Genomic DNA, 17,413 nt, shown 5'->3' with positions numbered 1-17,413 from the left:
ATATAAGGCTTTAGTGGACACTGGCGCACAATGTACATTAATGCCATCAAGATACGTAGGGGCAGAATCCATCTCCATTTCTGGGGTGACAGGGGGATCCCAACAGCTGACTGTACTGGAAGCTGAAGTGAGCCTGACTGGGAAGGAATGGCACAGACACCCCATCGTGACTGGTCCAGAGGCCCCGTGTATCCTTGGCATAGATTACCTGAGGAGTGGGTATTTCAAAGACCCAAAAGGACTTCGTTGGGCTTTTGGCATAGCTGCTGTGGAGACGGAGGAAATTAGACAGTTGAACACCTTGCCTGGTCTCTCAGAGGACCCCTCTGCTGTGGGACTGCTGAAGGTTGAAGAACAATTGGTACCGATAGCCACAGCAACAGTGCACCGTCGGCAATACCGCACCGACCGAGACTCTGTGACCCCTATACATAAGATGATCCGCGAACTGGAGACCCAGGGGGTGGTCAGCAAGACTCGCTCACCCTTTAATAGCCCTATATGGCCAGTGCGTAAGTCCAGCGGAGAGTGGAGGCTGACGGTGGATTACCGTGGACTCAATGAAGTCACACCACCCCTGAGTGCTGCTGTGCCGGACATGCTGGAGCTCCAGTATGAGCTGGAGTCCAAGGAAGCCAAGTGGTATGCCACCATTGACATAGCCAATGCCTTTTTCTCCATTCCTTTGGCAGCGGAGTGCAGACCACAATTTGCTTTCACTTGGAGAGGTGTGCAGTACACCTGGAATCGACTGCCTCAGGGGTGGAAACACAGTCCCAACATTTGCCATGGACTGATCCAGACTGCACTGGAAAAGGGTGAGGCTCCAGAGCACCTACAGTACATTGATGACATCATTGTATGGGGGAACACAGCGGGCGAAGTCTTCGAGAAAGGAGAGAAGATAATCCAGATTCTCCTAAGAGCCGGTTTTGCCATTAAACGGAGTAAGGTCAAGGGACCTGCTCAGGAAATTCAGTTCCTAGGAGTGAAGTGGCAAGATGGACGCCGCCTAATTCCAATGGAGGTGATTAACAAAATAGCAACCATGTCCCCACCAACCAGCAAGAAGGAAACACAGGCTTTCCTAGGTGCTGTGGGCTTTTGGAGGATGCATATCCCCGAGTATAGTCAGATTGTAAGCCCTCTCTACCTTGTGACACGGAAGAAAAATGATTTCCAGTGGGGCCCCGAACAACAACAAGCCTTTGAACAAATTAAACAGGAGATTGCCCATGCGGTAGCCCTTGGGCCAGTAAGGACAGGACAGGACGTGAAGAACGTGCTCTACACCGCAGCCGGGGAGAATGGCCCTTCTTGGAGCCTCTGGCAGAAAGTGCCTGGGGAGACCCGAGGACGACCGCTGGGATTCTGGAGTCGGGGATACAAAGGATCTGAAGCCAGCTATACACCAACTGAGAAAGAGATCCTGGCTGCCTATGAAGGAGTTCGAGCTGCCTCAGAAGTAATCGGCACCGAAGCGCAGCTCCTCCTGGCACCCCGACTACCAGTGCTGGGCTGGATGTTCAAGGGAAGAGTTCCTTCCACACATCATGCCACCGATGCCACGTGGAGTAAGTGGATCGCTCTGATCACGCAGCGAACCCGGATAGGGAATCCTAATCGCCCTGGGATTCTGGAAATTATCACCAATTGGCCCGAAGGTGAGAGTTTCGGACTATCCTCTGAAGAAGAGGAGGAGAAGGTGACACGGGCTGAGGAGGCCCCACCATATGACAAGCTACCAGCAGATGAAAGGCGATATGTGCTCTTCACGGATGGCTCCTGCCGCATTGTAGGGACAAACCGAAAATGGAAGGCAGCTGTATGGAGTCCCACACGGCGAGTTGCAGAAGCGACCGAAGGACAAGGTGGGTCAAGTCAGTTTGCAGAGCTTAAAGCCGTTCAGTTGGCTTTGGATATAGCTGAACGAGAGAAGTGGCCAAGACTCTATCTCTACACTGACTCATGGATGGTGGCCAATGCTCTGTGGGGATGGCTGGAGCGATGGAAAAAGGCCAACTGGCAGCGCCAAGGGAAACCCATCTGGGCGGCGGAGATGTGGCGGGACATCGCTGGCCGGGTAGAGAAGCTGAGTGTGAAGGTCCGTCACGTAGACGCTCATGTAGGCAAGAAACGGGCTAATGAGGAGCATCATAACAACGAGCAGGCGGACCGAGCTGCCAGGATTAAAGTCTCTCAGGTAGATCTGGATTGGCAGCACAAAGGAGAATTATTTCTGGCTCGATGGGCCCATGACGCCTCCGGTCACCAGGGGAGAGATGCAACATACAGATGGGCTCGTGACCGAGGGGTGGACTTAACCAAGGACATTGTCTCACAGGTCATCCATGACTGTGAGACATGTGCTGCCATCAAGCAGGCCAAGCGGGTGAAGCCTCTATGGTATGGTGGACGGTGGTCAAAGTACAGGTATGGGGAAGCCTGGCAAGTTGACTACATCACACTCCCCAAAACCCGCCAAGGCAAGCACTACGTACTGACCATGGTAGAAGGAAGCACTGGATGGTTGGAGACATACCCCGTGCCTCATGCCACTGCCCGGAATACCATCCTGGGCCTTGAAAAACAAGTCCTGTGGCGACACGGCACCCCGGAGAGAATTGAGTCTGATAATGGGACCCATTTCAAGAATGGCCTTGTAGACACCTGGGCCAAAGAGCACGGCATTGAGTGGGTGTATCATATCCCCTACCATGCACCAGCTGCTGGAAAAGTTGAGCGGTGCAACGGACTGCTGAAAACCACTCTGAAGGCACTGTGTGGGGAGACTCTCAAACACTGGGAGCTGCATTTAGCAAAGGCCACCTGGTTGGTCAACACCCGAGGTTCCATCAATCGAGCTGGCCCTGCCCAATCAGAACTTTTGCATACTGTAGATGGAGATAAAGTCCCCGTGGTACATATGAGAGGAATGTTAGGGAAGACTGTTTGGATTAGTCCCACCTCAAGCAAAGGCAAACCCATCCGAGGGATTGTTTTTGCTCAGGGACCTGGTTCCACGTGGTGGGTAATGCAAAAAGATGGGGAGACACGTTGTGTACCACAAGGGGACCTAATTTTGAGTGAGAATGGTCTGTAATGTTTCATTGTATATATATAGATAGATAGATAGATAGATAGATGTATATAGTTTTAAAGGGATATAGTTTTTAAAGAGGGTTAATTTGGGCATGACATGGATGGCATAGAATAAGGGGTGGATAATGTCCTAGTTAGGACAGCTGAGATCAGTTCATCATGGTGGGTGTAACCCAAAACTGTATTCTATAGCCTTCCATGTCATTTCCCAGAAACTAGACTATTGTTGTCAATAGACTATTCGCACCCTCTGCCCATAGAGCATGGTGGGTGTAACCCAAAACTGTATTCTATAGCATTCCATGTCATTTCCCAGAAACTAGACTATTGTTGTCAATAGACTATTCGCACCCTCTACCCATAGAGCCTGACTCCTCAGGCTATAAACTAGGTGTTAAGAGGCCTGTGAGATAGAAGGATGTTTCTGTCCTCACACCCTTTGTGAACTCCCCGCCCTGAGGGGAGTACCAAGCATTCCTGCCTGAACTGGAGGATATATAATCTTGGAGTTTTGGAACATTTTTTCAACCCACTCGTGGGATCCAGAGGACGGCTGCATCTCATCGCTCTCAACCAGACTTAGACCACCACTGGACTGCGATCACCAGTTCTGGCCAGACTGCAGCAGCTCTCCCACCAGCAGGTTCTTCCCCTCTCCCTTTACTTTGGACTCAAACAGGGCCCAAGGAACACCACTTTGTTCAGGCCCCAGGGTACTGGGTTATACATTTGGGTTTTTGTGGGTTGAGACCAATTGTTTGTTTGTATTATTGTACTTACTGTATTATTTTAATAAATTGTTATTCTGACTTATAATCTCTCCTTTGAGTTGGGTTCATTCCCCCTGCTGGTTAACTTTTAAACCAGCACAACAGGGCTGCTGAAAGAGTAGAAGCTGGACCATCTGTTTTAGCAGCAGTTGTTGATTAGGTAGATATAGCTGCAACATCACACCACATTGTTAAGGCAAATATATTGCTGCTTTTGCTTAAAATTGAATGCATGAGGATGATCTGTCATAACTTTTCTATCCATGAGATTCTTCCACGGAAAAACTTTTCAGCCCTTTCAACTTTCCTCCTCCCTCATTAAGAGTTCTAATATACTTTCATTGGCAAGTGTTTGTATTACCAATGTTTTCATTCTCTTAATTTCCCTCAAATATTTTTACGTTAACCTTGTCACAAATGTATGTTGAAATACAGCAGTGCGTTAACTATAGCCTAAACATTTAAACCAGAACTGCGGTCATCACCTCTAAACACTCTGTTATTCTTCAATAAGAGGTTGCATTTCTATTTTCTCTGCATTTTAAGTTTGCAAGGGCTGGAATTCCAGTTTTTCTCAGCATCAGTAGTTTTCATTTCTCTGTAAAGTTAAATCGTAATTTTGCTGCCAACTTTGCCCAAGCCAAGTAGAAATATCAGACAGAGCTTCCTTTACCAAATAATTGGTTGTTCAGTTAGTAGGCATCTGGAGGATTAAGGGTGAACCTTAAGACACTGTGTTATGTCTTCATTAGTACTTATTAAGTTGTGTCTTTTTTTAAGGAAAAAAAAGCAGCTCCAGATTTAATAGCTTTTATATTTCTTAAACGTGAGAAGTTTCTACTTCGCATTTGTCTGTTCATTTTGACATGGTTGGCAGTTTCCACCTGCATTAATAACTAAGCAGAGCAGCTTGCGAGCTGTTACCATTAAATTGCATTTACGTACTTGTGCTCTTCTGAGTAGAACGTTTTGCTTTTTAATATGCTGTTCTGTGGCACGTGTCATATGCCTTTCTATTTTATGACTGAGAAAAATGAGGCCCAGTTTATTTATCATAACATTCATGCAAACCCTTTAATACATATCTTTTTTCATTAGGATCGATTCCAGTTAAACACTGTGGCAGTTTTTCTTATCCAACCTTTTCTGTCCATTTCTCCTTTATAGACAAATTAGGTAGTTACTTAGCTTCACAATGGTCGGAAAGATATTTATTAAAAAAAGAGTTCACCAGAAAAGTTTGAAGATGAAAATTGGAGCAGAGTGACAAGTAGGTTAAAAATACCAAGTCAGTCTTTAGTAAGGAATATATGTGTGTGTGTGTGTGTGTGTGTGTGTGTGTGTGTGTGTGTGTGTGTGTGTGTGTGTATGTGTGTTTACACATAGAGGGGTTGTGTGTATGTGTGTGTTTTTATTTTTGTCTGCATTTATCTGAGTATCAAATATATGTCTACATATTTCTGAGTATTGTTTCATGGCTAGAAACAGCTTTAAGTCAGTATAATTTGTTGTTTCCTACTGTGTCAGCATAGAAGAGAATGAGTCTGTATGTACAGAATTTGTCTTCCAAGACATGTAATGTATTTTTTTTAGCAGTAGGGTACAAAAGTACCCTAGGATTATGCTCTTTAAAAAGGCTCTGTAACTGTATGTTTCTTTGTGGTGTTGTTTGCTCATGTGTTGTATGTGTGAATAAATTTAAATGAAGTGTTTATCAGAATATAAGGACCCATTCAGAAGCACAAATTTAAAGACAAGCACTGTTCAAAGGCAATGTCAATTTATTTTGGGAATACAATTGTATTGCACTGAATAAAGGTAATATCATCTATCCAGAGTGTTTAGTTCTTGGTATTCTTAGCAGTAGTCATTCAATCAAAATATTCTGAAGCCTTATCCTAAGGAAGTTCAGTAACTTCACCTTGAATAGCCCTGTTGGAATTTGAAACAGATTTATGGCAGAAACTTGTGTTCCAAACAGCTGTCATGCAAAACCATTTAGAAAACCCCTGAAAGTCTGGTGAACTCAGAAATCCATTGCACATGTTGTTTTGACTTTTTTTTAATTAAGATAATACATCCTTCCAGGAAAACCTCTAATGTAGGTCTTTAACATAAAGCCATAGCTAAAATAAACTGATGCACTTTGTCAGTGTGCCTTTTAAACACAGGGCTTAAGGACTTCAAATTTATAGCTTGCCTTTCCTGTGGAATTACAAATAGTTTGATATCGTACGTCAATGGAGGCATAAAAGTCACAGAAAACAAACCAGAATTTGGACAAGGATCAGAGAGTGAGAGAAAGAGTCAGAATGAGAGCATCTGTCTTACGGTCTTGGATTTGATTTAAAAAATTTAAAATTCTGTCAGTGTAATCTCTCCAAAATAAAGTTAGGCAATGCAAGTTTGTTTCCTGGCAATAGCTCTGTTTCCACTATCCGGCATATGGGACGCAGAGGGTGGGTCCAGGCTGCCTGGGGAGAAGCAGAGTAAACTGTTCCCCCTGCTGCCTTCCAGTGCTGGAACATTTCCCCCATGTTGGGGATGCTCGTTTCTGATCCACCCTGGCCTTTTCCTATCTCATAAACAAGTTAATCTTAGGGAAATAACTGGAAAGGCCTTGGCTTAGTAAAAACGAGATGGAGCCTACTGTGCAAAGAGTAACAGCATTCAGATTACATGTGCCAATTTTTATACTATGTGTTTAAATATTATCATTTGAAAAATGGTTTATGTGAATGATTTTGCTATTTTTAATGGGTTTGTATGGCAGTGTTGACTCCAAGTGGAAAAATAGGTGGTCTAGAATGAAGAGTATCTTGAGTGAAGCAGTAAAAGGAAGTGGGATGGTATAGATATTTCATACTCCTTAAGGGGTGGGTGATATGATAGTATACATAAGTCAGAGGTGTGATCATGACAGATATAAGTAAAACAACCTCAGAAAGTCCAATTTTGAGTAGAAGATGCACCGAAAGAAAAAAAAAACAACCCATCTTTATTTTGAAAAAATCACATACTATTGAGTTGCTAATGCTTCATGTGGCAGTGGATAAATACATACATTTTGATCTGACAGCACAATTTATCACAATAATACTGGTAGTTTAACAGGAACTCACCTCAACCATGCTTTGATTTCTTGAAAAACTGTAAAGTTTCATTAAAATACTCCTTTTTTTCTTTTCTATTTTCTCTTCCTTTCTAAATAAGAACTTCTCTGCAGCTACTTTGCAAATGCCAGTTAAATCATGAGTTTTAATGTAGTATTCAGAGAGCTTTTTTTTGAATAAACAACATTTTATTAATTGTTTTCCATTTTTTTTTCTTCTGCCTCTCATTTCAGAACGGTTTGATCACCACTGTCCCTGGGTAGGCAACTGTGTGGGGAAAAGAAACTACAGATTTTTTTATATGTTTATTTTATCTCTGTCCTTTCTGACAGTCTTTATATTTGCATTCGTTATCACCCACGTCATCCTTCGTAAGTATGCTGATGAAATCAGATTACGTATGTAGCCATTTGCTTGAGTTTTTTAAGTTAATATTTTGATCATTCAGGGTTTATTTCTTTATTATTTGTTTATTTGCCTTTTCTCTGAAGCTTCACAATCCCCAGTGAGTCCCATTCTGGTCTATAGTAGGCCCCATTCATAACAGTCATTGACTTAGCAGTAGCTTTAACTTAATACGGTGTTAATTTTTTTAATTTTTTTTTTGTCCTTTTATGGATGATTTATTGGAAAAGCATCACACATACTGTATGTCTAAGTATACAGATAGTATCATTTACCCAAAGAACTGTTATGTGCTTTTTTTAACTGTAAGCATGGGTCACTTGCCAACCAGGCAAACAGGTAAATTACTAGGAAATAGGTTGGAGCTATACTTTTGGTTGTTTGCCGTTTAATTTACATTGTTCTCTACCTTATTTTTAACACACATTATTTTCATTTGCATAGACATTCTGAGAATAACCAATTCATAATGAAGCGAATCTGATAAATATTCAGGAGTTTGAAGTTGGTTTTTATTTGTGTTCTGAATTGTGTTTGAGGTCAGAACTCTTTTGGGTGTTTTCTTTTTTTTTCCACACCCCTAACAAATTTTGCTGGCTCCTATATGATGATGATCTCATTTATGGTGACAGGCTATATGACTTGTCTTTAAAGGTCTTTTGTATGTTGGAGTTTTTTAACTCACTATCATAGGAAACTTCGGAATGTTTTATTTTTTTCACTAATTATGTAGGATATTGCCTTGAAAAGTAGGTCTTTAACCATTTTGGAAATGTGATCTTTTTATTTCTTTGTATTCTGTATTACAACACAAACCTGGTAGAAATAATAATTTTGGTATTTAAGACATTTATAAAGCTAACTTGACAATGGTAATATTAGAGAATGTTTTCCTGAAAAAAACGTGTTAGATTGTACTCTTCTAAATTGCTTACAATGTGCTGGGAAAAGCTGTATTTTAAAAAGCAGAACTCCTGCTTTTATTTGTTCTTCACAAAAGAATGATAAGAGCACTGAGCAACTCCCTTATAGCTTAGAAATCTAGCTCATAGACTAGAACTGGTGTGCCTAATTTTGAGGGAGTCTGAATAAACAAGTTGTTCTCACTAACAGATACAGCATTTCTAATACCAGTTGTTTAAAAAGGGAAAAGTAGTTGTTGGAAAAAGAACACTTGCCATTAATACTTAAATCCGTGACATTTATCTGGGCATACACACAGATATACATATATACACACATTTTATATACATATATACATACATACTTTTTACATTAAGAAGAAGAGAAAGCGTGGTTTTTTTCTGCCATCTTACCTTACTAGAGTTCAGTAATTGAAAACATTACTAGTCTGACAATGTAAAACTACTTTTGACGCTAACCTACCTTCATTTCACAAGGACTGCAGTGCTTTTCTCTTTAGTTTTCAGCATATGAATTACCAATATTATGTCAATATTTCATGTACTGTATGTAAAGTAGGTTTATCTAGTGGATTGTAACCTTATAGTGTCCATTTCTAAGTATGATTTAGACGAAGAGCAGAGTAATTAATTGTGCCTCTCTGTGGTTGAGAAACACTTCAGCATTGTGTAGGTGTTACAGATAATGTATAGTAAATGTTAAATGCTAAACTGTCTACCAGCTGCAAAATATTCTTGCTATGGAGGTTTGTCTACCTTGGATGAGACAGGGAAAAACATCCTTAAGTTCCAAAGTTTGGTCAGTCCTCAAAGGCAATGGGAGCAGGTATGAAATGCAATTAGTTCCTCGATGTTTATTTGCTACACTGGGGCTTCAAGCCCAGCTTTCAGATTTGTCTTCTGTAATCTTGACAGTGTCCAAAAAAGAGTTCTTTACAAATAAAGTTTTCTTGTCACATTGATCGCTCCACTCTGTGCCTACCGTGCTTCTAGAAGTCCTCATATCTACCTTTCTAATAGTTACCGCTCAACTATTTGTGTTCTATTTTGCAGCCCTGTAGTTGTTCAGCTGGTGCTAACCATTTAGCAGGATTCTCAGTTACTTAATCTGAACCTTTATACTTGGCATAGACTGCTTTTTGTTAGTGTGTCTGAAGAAAGTCTCAGTTATTAGACCTGGAACTATGACCTTTCTACAGTGTTTCAAAGTCATACATGTACATTTTCATAAGACCTGACAAAATTATTTTATTTTAATGCCCCTTGATTTGGACAGATTTCGAAATTTGTATATTTTTCTAATACATCTTGCAAGCTGGCATTTTATAATTTTTGGGAGACCTAAGTGGTGATATGAGATACATCTTAACTTCTGAGGCATACATTGGAAATTTACTCTTGCTAGGATTAAGAGTGTGTGTACATAATATCTTTGAAGATCATAAAACTCATTTTAAATATCAAAGGTATTGTCTTGCAAGACTTTCTTCCATCTCATGAAGCTGAACGCATTTTCAGTAGTAGCAGTGTCTTTGTTCAGAGTTACTCATCTCTGTTTGAGGCATCAGTATTTCAACTGTTTGTTGCAGTGAAGAACCCTCCCCTTCTGATGTTTTGGTCCCACTGCTTAGAGGAGTGTGACCAGCAGTAGGGTGTAGAGATCACACCTACCTGCTGCCATTGCCATTAAGGAACCTAAAAAACAGTAGAGGAGGTAGGGGAAATTCCATTAGTCCTGTACCTTGAGAATAAGAATCAGTTATGACAATCTGAAAAGTCTCAGAAATACAAGGTAAGTAACTTTCCTTTTGTAATGGCGAACAGTAAATTGACCAGATAGATCTAGAGAATATTTTTTTATTCTTATAAAGACAAGATTCTTCTCTCTATACAAGTCTTCAGATGAATTTAGCTAAGTGGAAAATCTTTCTGCGGGAGGACTTTCAACCTGGTGGATTTAAATCAGTTATGTTAGATGGTAAAATTCAAACTATGTGCCTACAGTGTGCCACGTTAAGTTAGTTTCTACCGAAGATTCATTTGCTGCAACCAGGAAATTGTCAAATCGCCCTTTTTGACTACTGTCTCAGGGTTATGGAACCCAAGTGCTTCTGCACTCTGCATGCTTTGCATCTCTAGTTGAATAGCTCATGCTTCTCTTGAGCTTTTTTCAGCTGGTAGATTGTGTTTTATTTGCCAAGAGGCAACAGTAACCTATTAGAAAAATCTTCTACGTAGGTGCATAGGGTGCATAGGAACAGGATTACAGTCAAGAAAGCTCTGCTTCCGAAACAAAGGATGGAAAATTGAAAAATCTGAATTTATAGGATAAATTTTCCAAGTCAAAAAGTTACTTTGAAAAACAGTATTTCAAAATAAAACAGGAGGTTATAATTTTTTGTTTCCATATTAGGTCTGAAAAGAACAAGAATAATCGGAAATCTTGTTCATGGGAAAGTATGCTTGCATCAATGTGGTATGACCGAGCAAATATCCTGCAGATGTTAAACCTTATAACTTACCCAGGATGTTTTCAATGTTGTTGCTGCTGTGCAGCGTATTCTCCTATCCATATTAGTAAATCTATTCTATGATTATTAGATTAACTTCAAATATTAATTGTTTTAACTATATGAAAACAGCCTGTAGCCAATTTCTTACTCAGCTGGTAATTTTGTGTTCTATTTCTACAGGTTCTCAACAAACAGGGTTCCTCAATGCCCTGAAGGACAGCCCTGCAAGATATCCTTTCACTGAAACAAATTGCTGATTTTGTTACAAAATAACATCTGAGATGTGGGTTTGCTTTTTTTTTTTTTTTGCTATTGTTGGATATGTGCTTTGGGACTTTATCAGTTAATGACTTCATCACTTCCTGCACAATAGGATTTCTTGCCACATGTTGGAGGTAGGAAAGAGACTGTAGCCCAGAGTGGTTTTTATTCATCTTTTGCAGAGCAGTACTCTTGACAAAGATCTGTAGTTTCCATATGTGATGAAATATACTTCATATTTTGTGGTGAATTTCATAAATATATCTCACACTATGCCCGTGCTGTGGTTTCACTTAAAATATTCAATAATTCTCCTGGTTTTATGTCCAAAAGTATCCAAAATGGCTGATTCTTTTCAGGATAAAAAAAGTAGATTTTGGAACAACTGAAACCATAAGCTGTCCTCAAAGAGTTCAATTCCTGAAACTATTCTTATGTTTTTAGAGTAGTCATTTTCAAATATTAACTTCTGTTAAGCTACAGAGCAATATGTAACTTGCTTACACAGGGACTATTATTGTTGTTCAACCTGGAGAAAACAAGACTCTGGGGAGATATTTGTGGTCTGTCACTATATAAAGAAGTCTCATAAGAAAAACAGAAAGAGAGACTTTTTACCAGGGCCTGTAGTAACAGGACAAGAAGCAGTGGTTTTTAACTGAAAAGAGGGTAGGTTTGGATTGGCCAAAATGAAGACGGTTTTTACAATAAAGGTTGTAAGACACAGGAACAGGTTCCCCAGAGATGTTGTGGGTGCTCCATCCCTGGAAGTGTTCAAGGCTGGGTTGAATGGGGCTTTGAGCAACCTGGTCTAGTGGAATGTGTTCCTGCCCATGGCAGAGGGGTTGGAACTGCATGATCTTTAAGGTCCCTTCCAACCTAAGCCATTCTGTGGTTCTGTTTTGTAAATGTTCCATGTACTATTTGTCTCTTCATGAGAGCTTTCTGTATATTTTCTATTCAGTGAGAATGGAGTCAGAAAGCAGCTAACATAATGAAAAAACGGGAAGCTGACATAACTACTGGTTAATTTCTTTCTTGCGTTTCTGCACAGACCATAGGCTTCCTGTTCCTTATGTATATATTTTGAATGGTTTGTGTCTGAATAAACAGTTTACACTTCTCACAAAGATACTATAAAAAGAATTCTTTCCCTTTTGTCCATTGTGCCTCACAGAGTTTGCTTTTCCAGAGAAGAGTAGGAAGAGTCCTTCAGAGTTGTGCATAGAGACCTCCCTTTCCAGATAGTTTTCCCAAGTGTCAAATTCTGCAGATACAATTTTTTTGTGTTTTTATTCATCAGGTAGAGTCACTGAGCTGTAAACTCCCTGTTTAAACAAAGCCACTGTTCGGATTTTTTTGTACAAATAATTTTACAAATCACAAACTTTTCTAAATAGCATAACCATAGCTTCCAATTAAAATAATTACAATCAATTCTTGCAAAAGGTGATTCTTTCAAACTATTTCCAAACTGAGAATAGCTCTCAGTTGTCCTTAAATCAAAATGTGATCGCTTATGCACTTAAGGATTTTTTTGTACAGGAGCAATGGGCTATTAATTCATAATTTATGTTCAGAGATGTGCTGCTTTGAATGGCTCAGTAGCGCATCTTCTAGAAATGCCTGATTTTATAGTGATATGTTGGACAATTTAATAGCTTGGTTACAATTAACAACAGTAAAAAATTAAATTGTCCAAATACTATCGGAAATGCTGCTTTGGAGCCAGTCAACTCAGGCACAGAGAACATTGCTATTTCTATCTTGCTAACAACCCTGTGTGAGATATCATATTATGCTAGAAAGATAATTATACTATAATATGCTAGTAAGCTATACTTTATGTTGAGCATATATTGGGTTTTTGTGTTTCTCTTTAATTAATGGACTCAGGTTTAATTAATGGAGTCATGTTAAGTTAACATAAACCACACCTGCTGTTCTAGAAGTCTTTCTGGATCTTGGTGTGGGGAACTGAAAAATGTCCCTTCGTGTAGTGAACTGAAAGAAGTTTTGAACTGAAAGAAATTCCCTTTTTTGTCAGTAGGAATTACTGTGGGGCGGAGAAATATACTTTTCAGTACCTTTTTGAGTGTAATTGTGGTGAGGAACATCCTGTAAGTGATGTGTTTGGGTTGCAGGGAGCCCTTCTGCCTCTAAGGTTCTTATTATCTGACCAGGTGAATCTTCCTCCTGGTGTGTAGATTCTATCCAACAGTGCTTGTCTACAGCCTTCTGTACTACTTCTACCCTCTAAAAGCCCAGTTTGTATTGTGCATAATATTTTAGCCTGTTTCCTTCTTTTATGTGTTCTGGAACCCTCTGCCAACAGTCTATTTCCTTATCCATTCTTTCTTGTACTCCTCGCTTTAGCTGTGGCCATTTAACAGTCAGCTGAGTCAGAGTTCCTATCCTGTGTTGGTTTGACTTCACATAGTTTGAGGAGGAGACAAGAGGGAAAGAGTAGTGAACATGCTGCTCAGGAATGAACTTTGGTCATCCTGCTGCTTTTGGAGAAAATTTGCTCAAATGCAAATGTCTCTTTTCTGGCTTTAAACCACTCTGATTGGAATAGGTTGTAGGGAAAGTTACACCAGGACTTCAGGTGTTTCCCAGTTTGTTAGGGGAGAGCAGCTCTACAGTACAGAACTCTATGCTGTTAACTAACATTAGGATTTTTCATTGCAAACACATCCATCCATGCATTTTCCAGTCTGTGTCTCTGTGTAATGGTGAGGAGCTGTAATATTTCTCTTCCATTGATACATTCAGGATGTTTATTCTGTGTTTTCAGGCTATGTCCTTGTTCTGGAAAATTTTGACTTGACATTGTCTTGGAAAGTGACTATACTAAAGGTTGATATGGTTAATATACAGATTATTTTTATCCTCTTCCCATCATCTTCTTCCTACTGATTCATTTGATCTATATCTATGGGAACCAAAGCTCCTTCTGCTGTTGATTTGTGTTCCCTAAAGTAAAACCCAAAAACCTATTAAGTGTTGTAGAAAATAGCGTTCTCAAAGCAGATGTATTTTGAGTTCATGGCTATTTTGTGTAAATAAAACTATATATAAATAAAAAACTGTAGCAGGAAGCTTTCTATAGAAAGTTCCTCTTTATGTTTGCTTATATCAAATGTAGAAGCAACTTTATTGTCTTATTGCTGAAACAATGATTCCTTTAGAGTTAAAGGAATTATATAAACTCTAGTGTATGCAGTGTTGAGTGCTGACTGATTTTCCTAGTATACCAATCTCACTTTTAAAGCCTAGCTACTTCTTTATGGGTATAACATTTGGGTTATACAGTTTATAATGAATGGAAATACAGGTAGTTTGAAAAGTTGTAGTGCTGCACACAAACGTGCATGTGCACACCTTTGCTGCTCTCTTGAGGTGAGGGTGTTCTTGCTGTACATGTGCCTCTCCCTTTAACTCAGAAGTGAGAACACCCCTAGAGCTCACATGCTTGTACCTTGAGTGCAAGTCCCTGTACATTGCACCTCATACTGACAGTCTGCTGTTTGGATGCTGACTACTCGATGTTTGACAGGGATGGCGCTGTGTCTGGGCTCGACAGATTCCAGCAGATTTACCTGTGGCTATACCAAACCAAGTTTTGACTGCTGCTGTTCCCACTTCTGTGGGAACAGAAGTTATCTTTCTGCCATTTTTGGGGATTTGCTTATAAATCAGACTGATGTCTTCATTAAAAAGTCTACTTGTAATTCCTCAACTAGTGTTTAATAGCAGCACAGTGAGCTGGGAGTTGATAGGCTTCTTCTTTAACATAAGTTTTGGGCGAATCCTGCTGAGTTTTGAATATCCAATGCCACCACACCTATTTAGACTCACAGGTTTAACAGAAGTTGCTTTCCAGGCCATTTGCCAAAGCTGGGCCACTCAGGCATCCCCACAGTCGTAACATAGAATATATCCAGTTATTAGGGGGACTTGAAAGAGCAAGTGAACTCTATATTTTATTTGGACTAGTGCACTTCAATGCTAGTGTTAGGATGCCTATCAGCATCTTAACTTCAGTAACAGAAGAAAAACAGGAGAGTCTAGCAGTTAGAACGTATGACTGAGATGCAGTTTACTCAGTTGTTGTTGCCATACGTATGAGCAGAGATCTAGAACCCTTAGTCCTGGCTGAAGAGTCACACTGTGCAATAAGTATTTGTACAAACATATCTGTTCAGTTTTTGGTGTTCAGCTAGCCTTGGGTTACTGCTCTTGTCTTTGATCTTCCCCTCACCCTATCAAAACCGTTATTTACTGTTACTTATCAATTTGCCTGTCTTAATACAAGTGCGATGACTCTTACAGGATGAACATGAAAATTTGAATTTCAGCAATTGAGTAGTTTCTAGCCTTTTTCAATTTGTAAACCCTTAAATATTTGCTGGTGTACTATTCAGTGGTCTATACAATAAAGCCTACTGGCAGTAGTCTTGCTTTTCTGAGTTCAATTTTTGCTGATCCCTTTGAAGTACCCCAGAGATCTAAAGGGACTTGTGGATTACCTGGAATTTTGTGATTTTTAACTACTTTTTATTGGATTTCTTTTCCATTTGCATATATTTCCTTGACTTTCAATTACTGTGCTGGAAGCTGTGGTGTGTTTTTTCTCAGTATGGTCCATTGTTGGCCTCTCAGGTTTTCATACATATTTGATCAGCTCCAATCAAACAACAAATGAAGATGTAAGTTCATAGTTTATTTCTACATATGTTTCTAAATAGTAGCGAGGAGGTTTTTCTCAAATCACACCTGTCTGCATCATTTTGTGAATACCTCATTAGGAAAGAAGACAGTAACATGGTTGTGCTTGATTCGAAAGATCAGATGAAATCTTTTTGCCTATATTTGTTGTGGCTTGAAAATATGCTGGTTTATATACATAGTATGTCCATTATGGTTTATGCATACAGGACCTCAATCTTGAAGTAGGAAAATATAGAATAGAGGATAAAAAGAAACAAATATATTTTATACAGTAGGGAACTAATAAATACTTTTCAGTATCTATTTTTCTTTGAGAGTTCTAAATATTATTTGACTCAAAAATTGATTACTGTGAAAATTTAAAATTGTGTTGAATTCTCTAAACAAAAATTTCATCCTTTATTTTATTTTACCTTTGAAAATTTTTTGCCAGTCTGAGGTCTAAAACCTCTGGCAAGGAGTATATAATTAATTTAAAGGTCAACATTCTCATTTCTACAGTTTTCTATTTTGCATGTAGGTTTCTACTGTTTTGGTGTGGAAATTATGTTTAACTGTGTGTAAAGTCTTCATGTGTCCTCCCCTAACTAAAAGGAGAAACACAAAATGAATGAAAGGAGAAAATAAAATTAGCCTGGGAGCTAATGGTATAGAAACCTTGTTGGAAATTTAGTAAGTGATCTAACAAAGGACTGCAAACTTTAAATTATTTTGCTGTAATTTTATGTTGTACGTTTTTCATAGGTATTTGGCAGATATAAATGTAGCATCTTTGAGACTGTCAAACACATGTTTTGTCATTGTTTAAGGTCACTATTAAAATAGTAAACTTTACAATCAATACCAATCAAGCACAAAAAAACTTCCCAGGCAGAAGGAATCGTGCCTCAGCATCAAGTATCAGAGCAAGTAGCCTGACTTGGAAGAAAACTACGTTGTTAGTAAGACAGATGAGATACTCTGGTATTCCTCAGTTATTAGGTTTAGGCCAACATTGTCTCTCTATGTGAACTTGTTGTGCTTCCACTATCCCCACGTCCCTCAAATAGATGTCTCTTTTGGATTGTTGAAAGACAGAGAGCAGTGACCTGTAACAGTGGAACACGTCTGAATTTCAAGTAAACTATTCAGTAATTTAGTTTAAAACGTACATCCCCAATTGAATACAGCAAGACATTTTACTCAAGCTCTCAAGTATCTCACAAACAGAAAAGCTAACTAGCTAAGGAAAAATATAATATGCAGTAAAAGGTAGTAATGGCTGCAGATACTTCACAATATTTTAGAGTCATTTGTGAACTGTAGGGAAGATAATGTCATGCGATATGCCATATTATTTGTAAAATTAAACTTAGACCATTAGGTTTAGATGATGAAATTCTTACTGTGAATATATTGATTCCTTGAAATTTTGGGTTGTGTAAATCTATGGAGGTAAAGCATGTGCTCACTTCTAAGATTTTAGGATCCAGCCTTGCATAACAGCCCAAAACTCTAAGCTGTTTGGAAGTGTCATCATGGGTTTTCTGTGGTCTGCTTCTGCAAGTAGCATGTTGCTGCTTTGGTAACCCTTAATTTGTCCCAGCCATTTT

At 39.3% G+C, this 17,413-nt stretch overlaps 1 protein-coding gene across 5 annotated transcripts in view; it reads left to right on the top strand.

Annotated features, from left to right (window-relative positions):
- Positions 1–17,413, top strand: part of ZDHHC14 (zinc finger DHHC-type palmitoyltransferase 14) — a 105,529-nt gene that overhangs the window by 76,592 nt on the left and 11,524 nt on the right. For all 5 annotated transcript variants that reach the window (XM_051801576.1, XM_051801574.1, XM_051801577.1 and 2 more), the window contains exons 4-6: positions 7,219–7,356; positions 11,007–11,055; positions 15,697–15,799. In XM_051801576.1, coding sequence (XP_051657536.1) covers positions 7,219–7,356; positions 11,007–11,055; positions 15,697–15,799 — 290 coding nt within the window. The remainder of the gene's footprint in view (positions 1–7,218; positions 7,357–11,006; positions 11,056–15,696; positions 15,800–17,413) is intronic.

Source organism: Manacus candei, unplaced genomic scaffold, assembly GCF_025592945.1.
Source record: "Manacus candei isolate 608988 ecotype Guabito, Panama unplaced genomic scaffold, ASM2559294v1 h1tg000052l, whole genome shotgun sequence".
NCBI classification, from domain to species: Eukaryota; Metazoa; Chordata; class Aves; order Passeriformes; family Pipridae; genus Manacus; species Manacus candei.
This window is presented reverse-complemented; position numbering and strand designations above follow the sequence as displayed.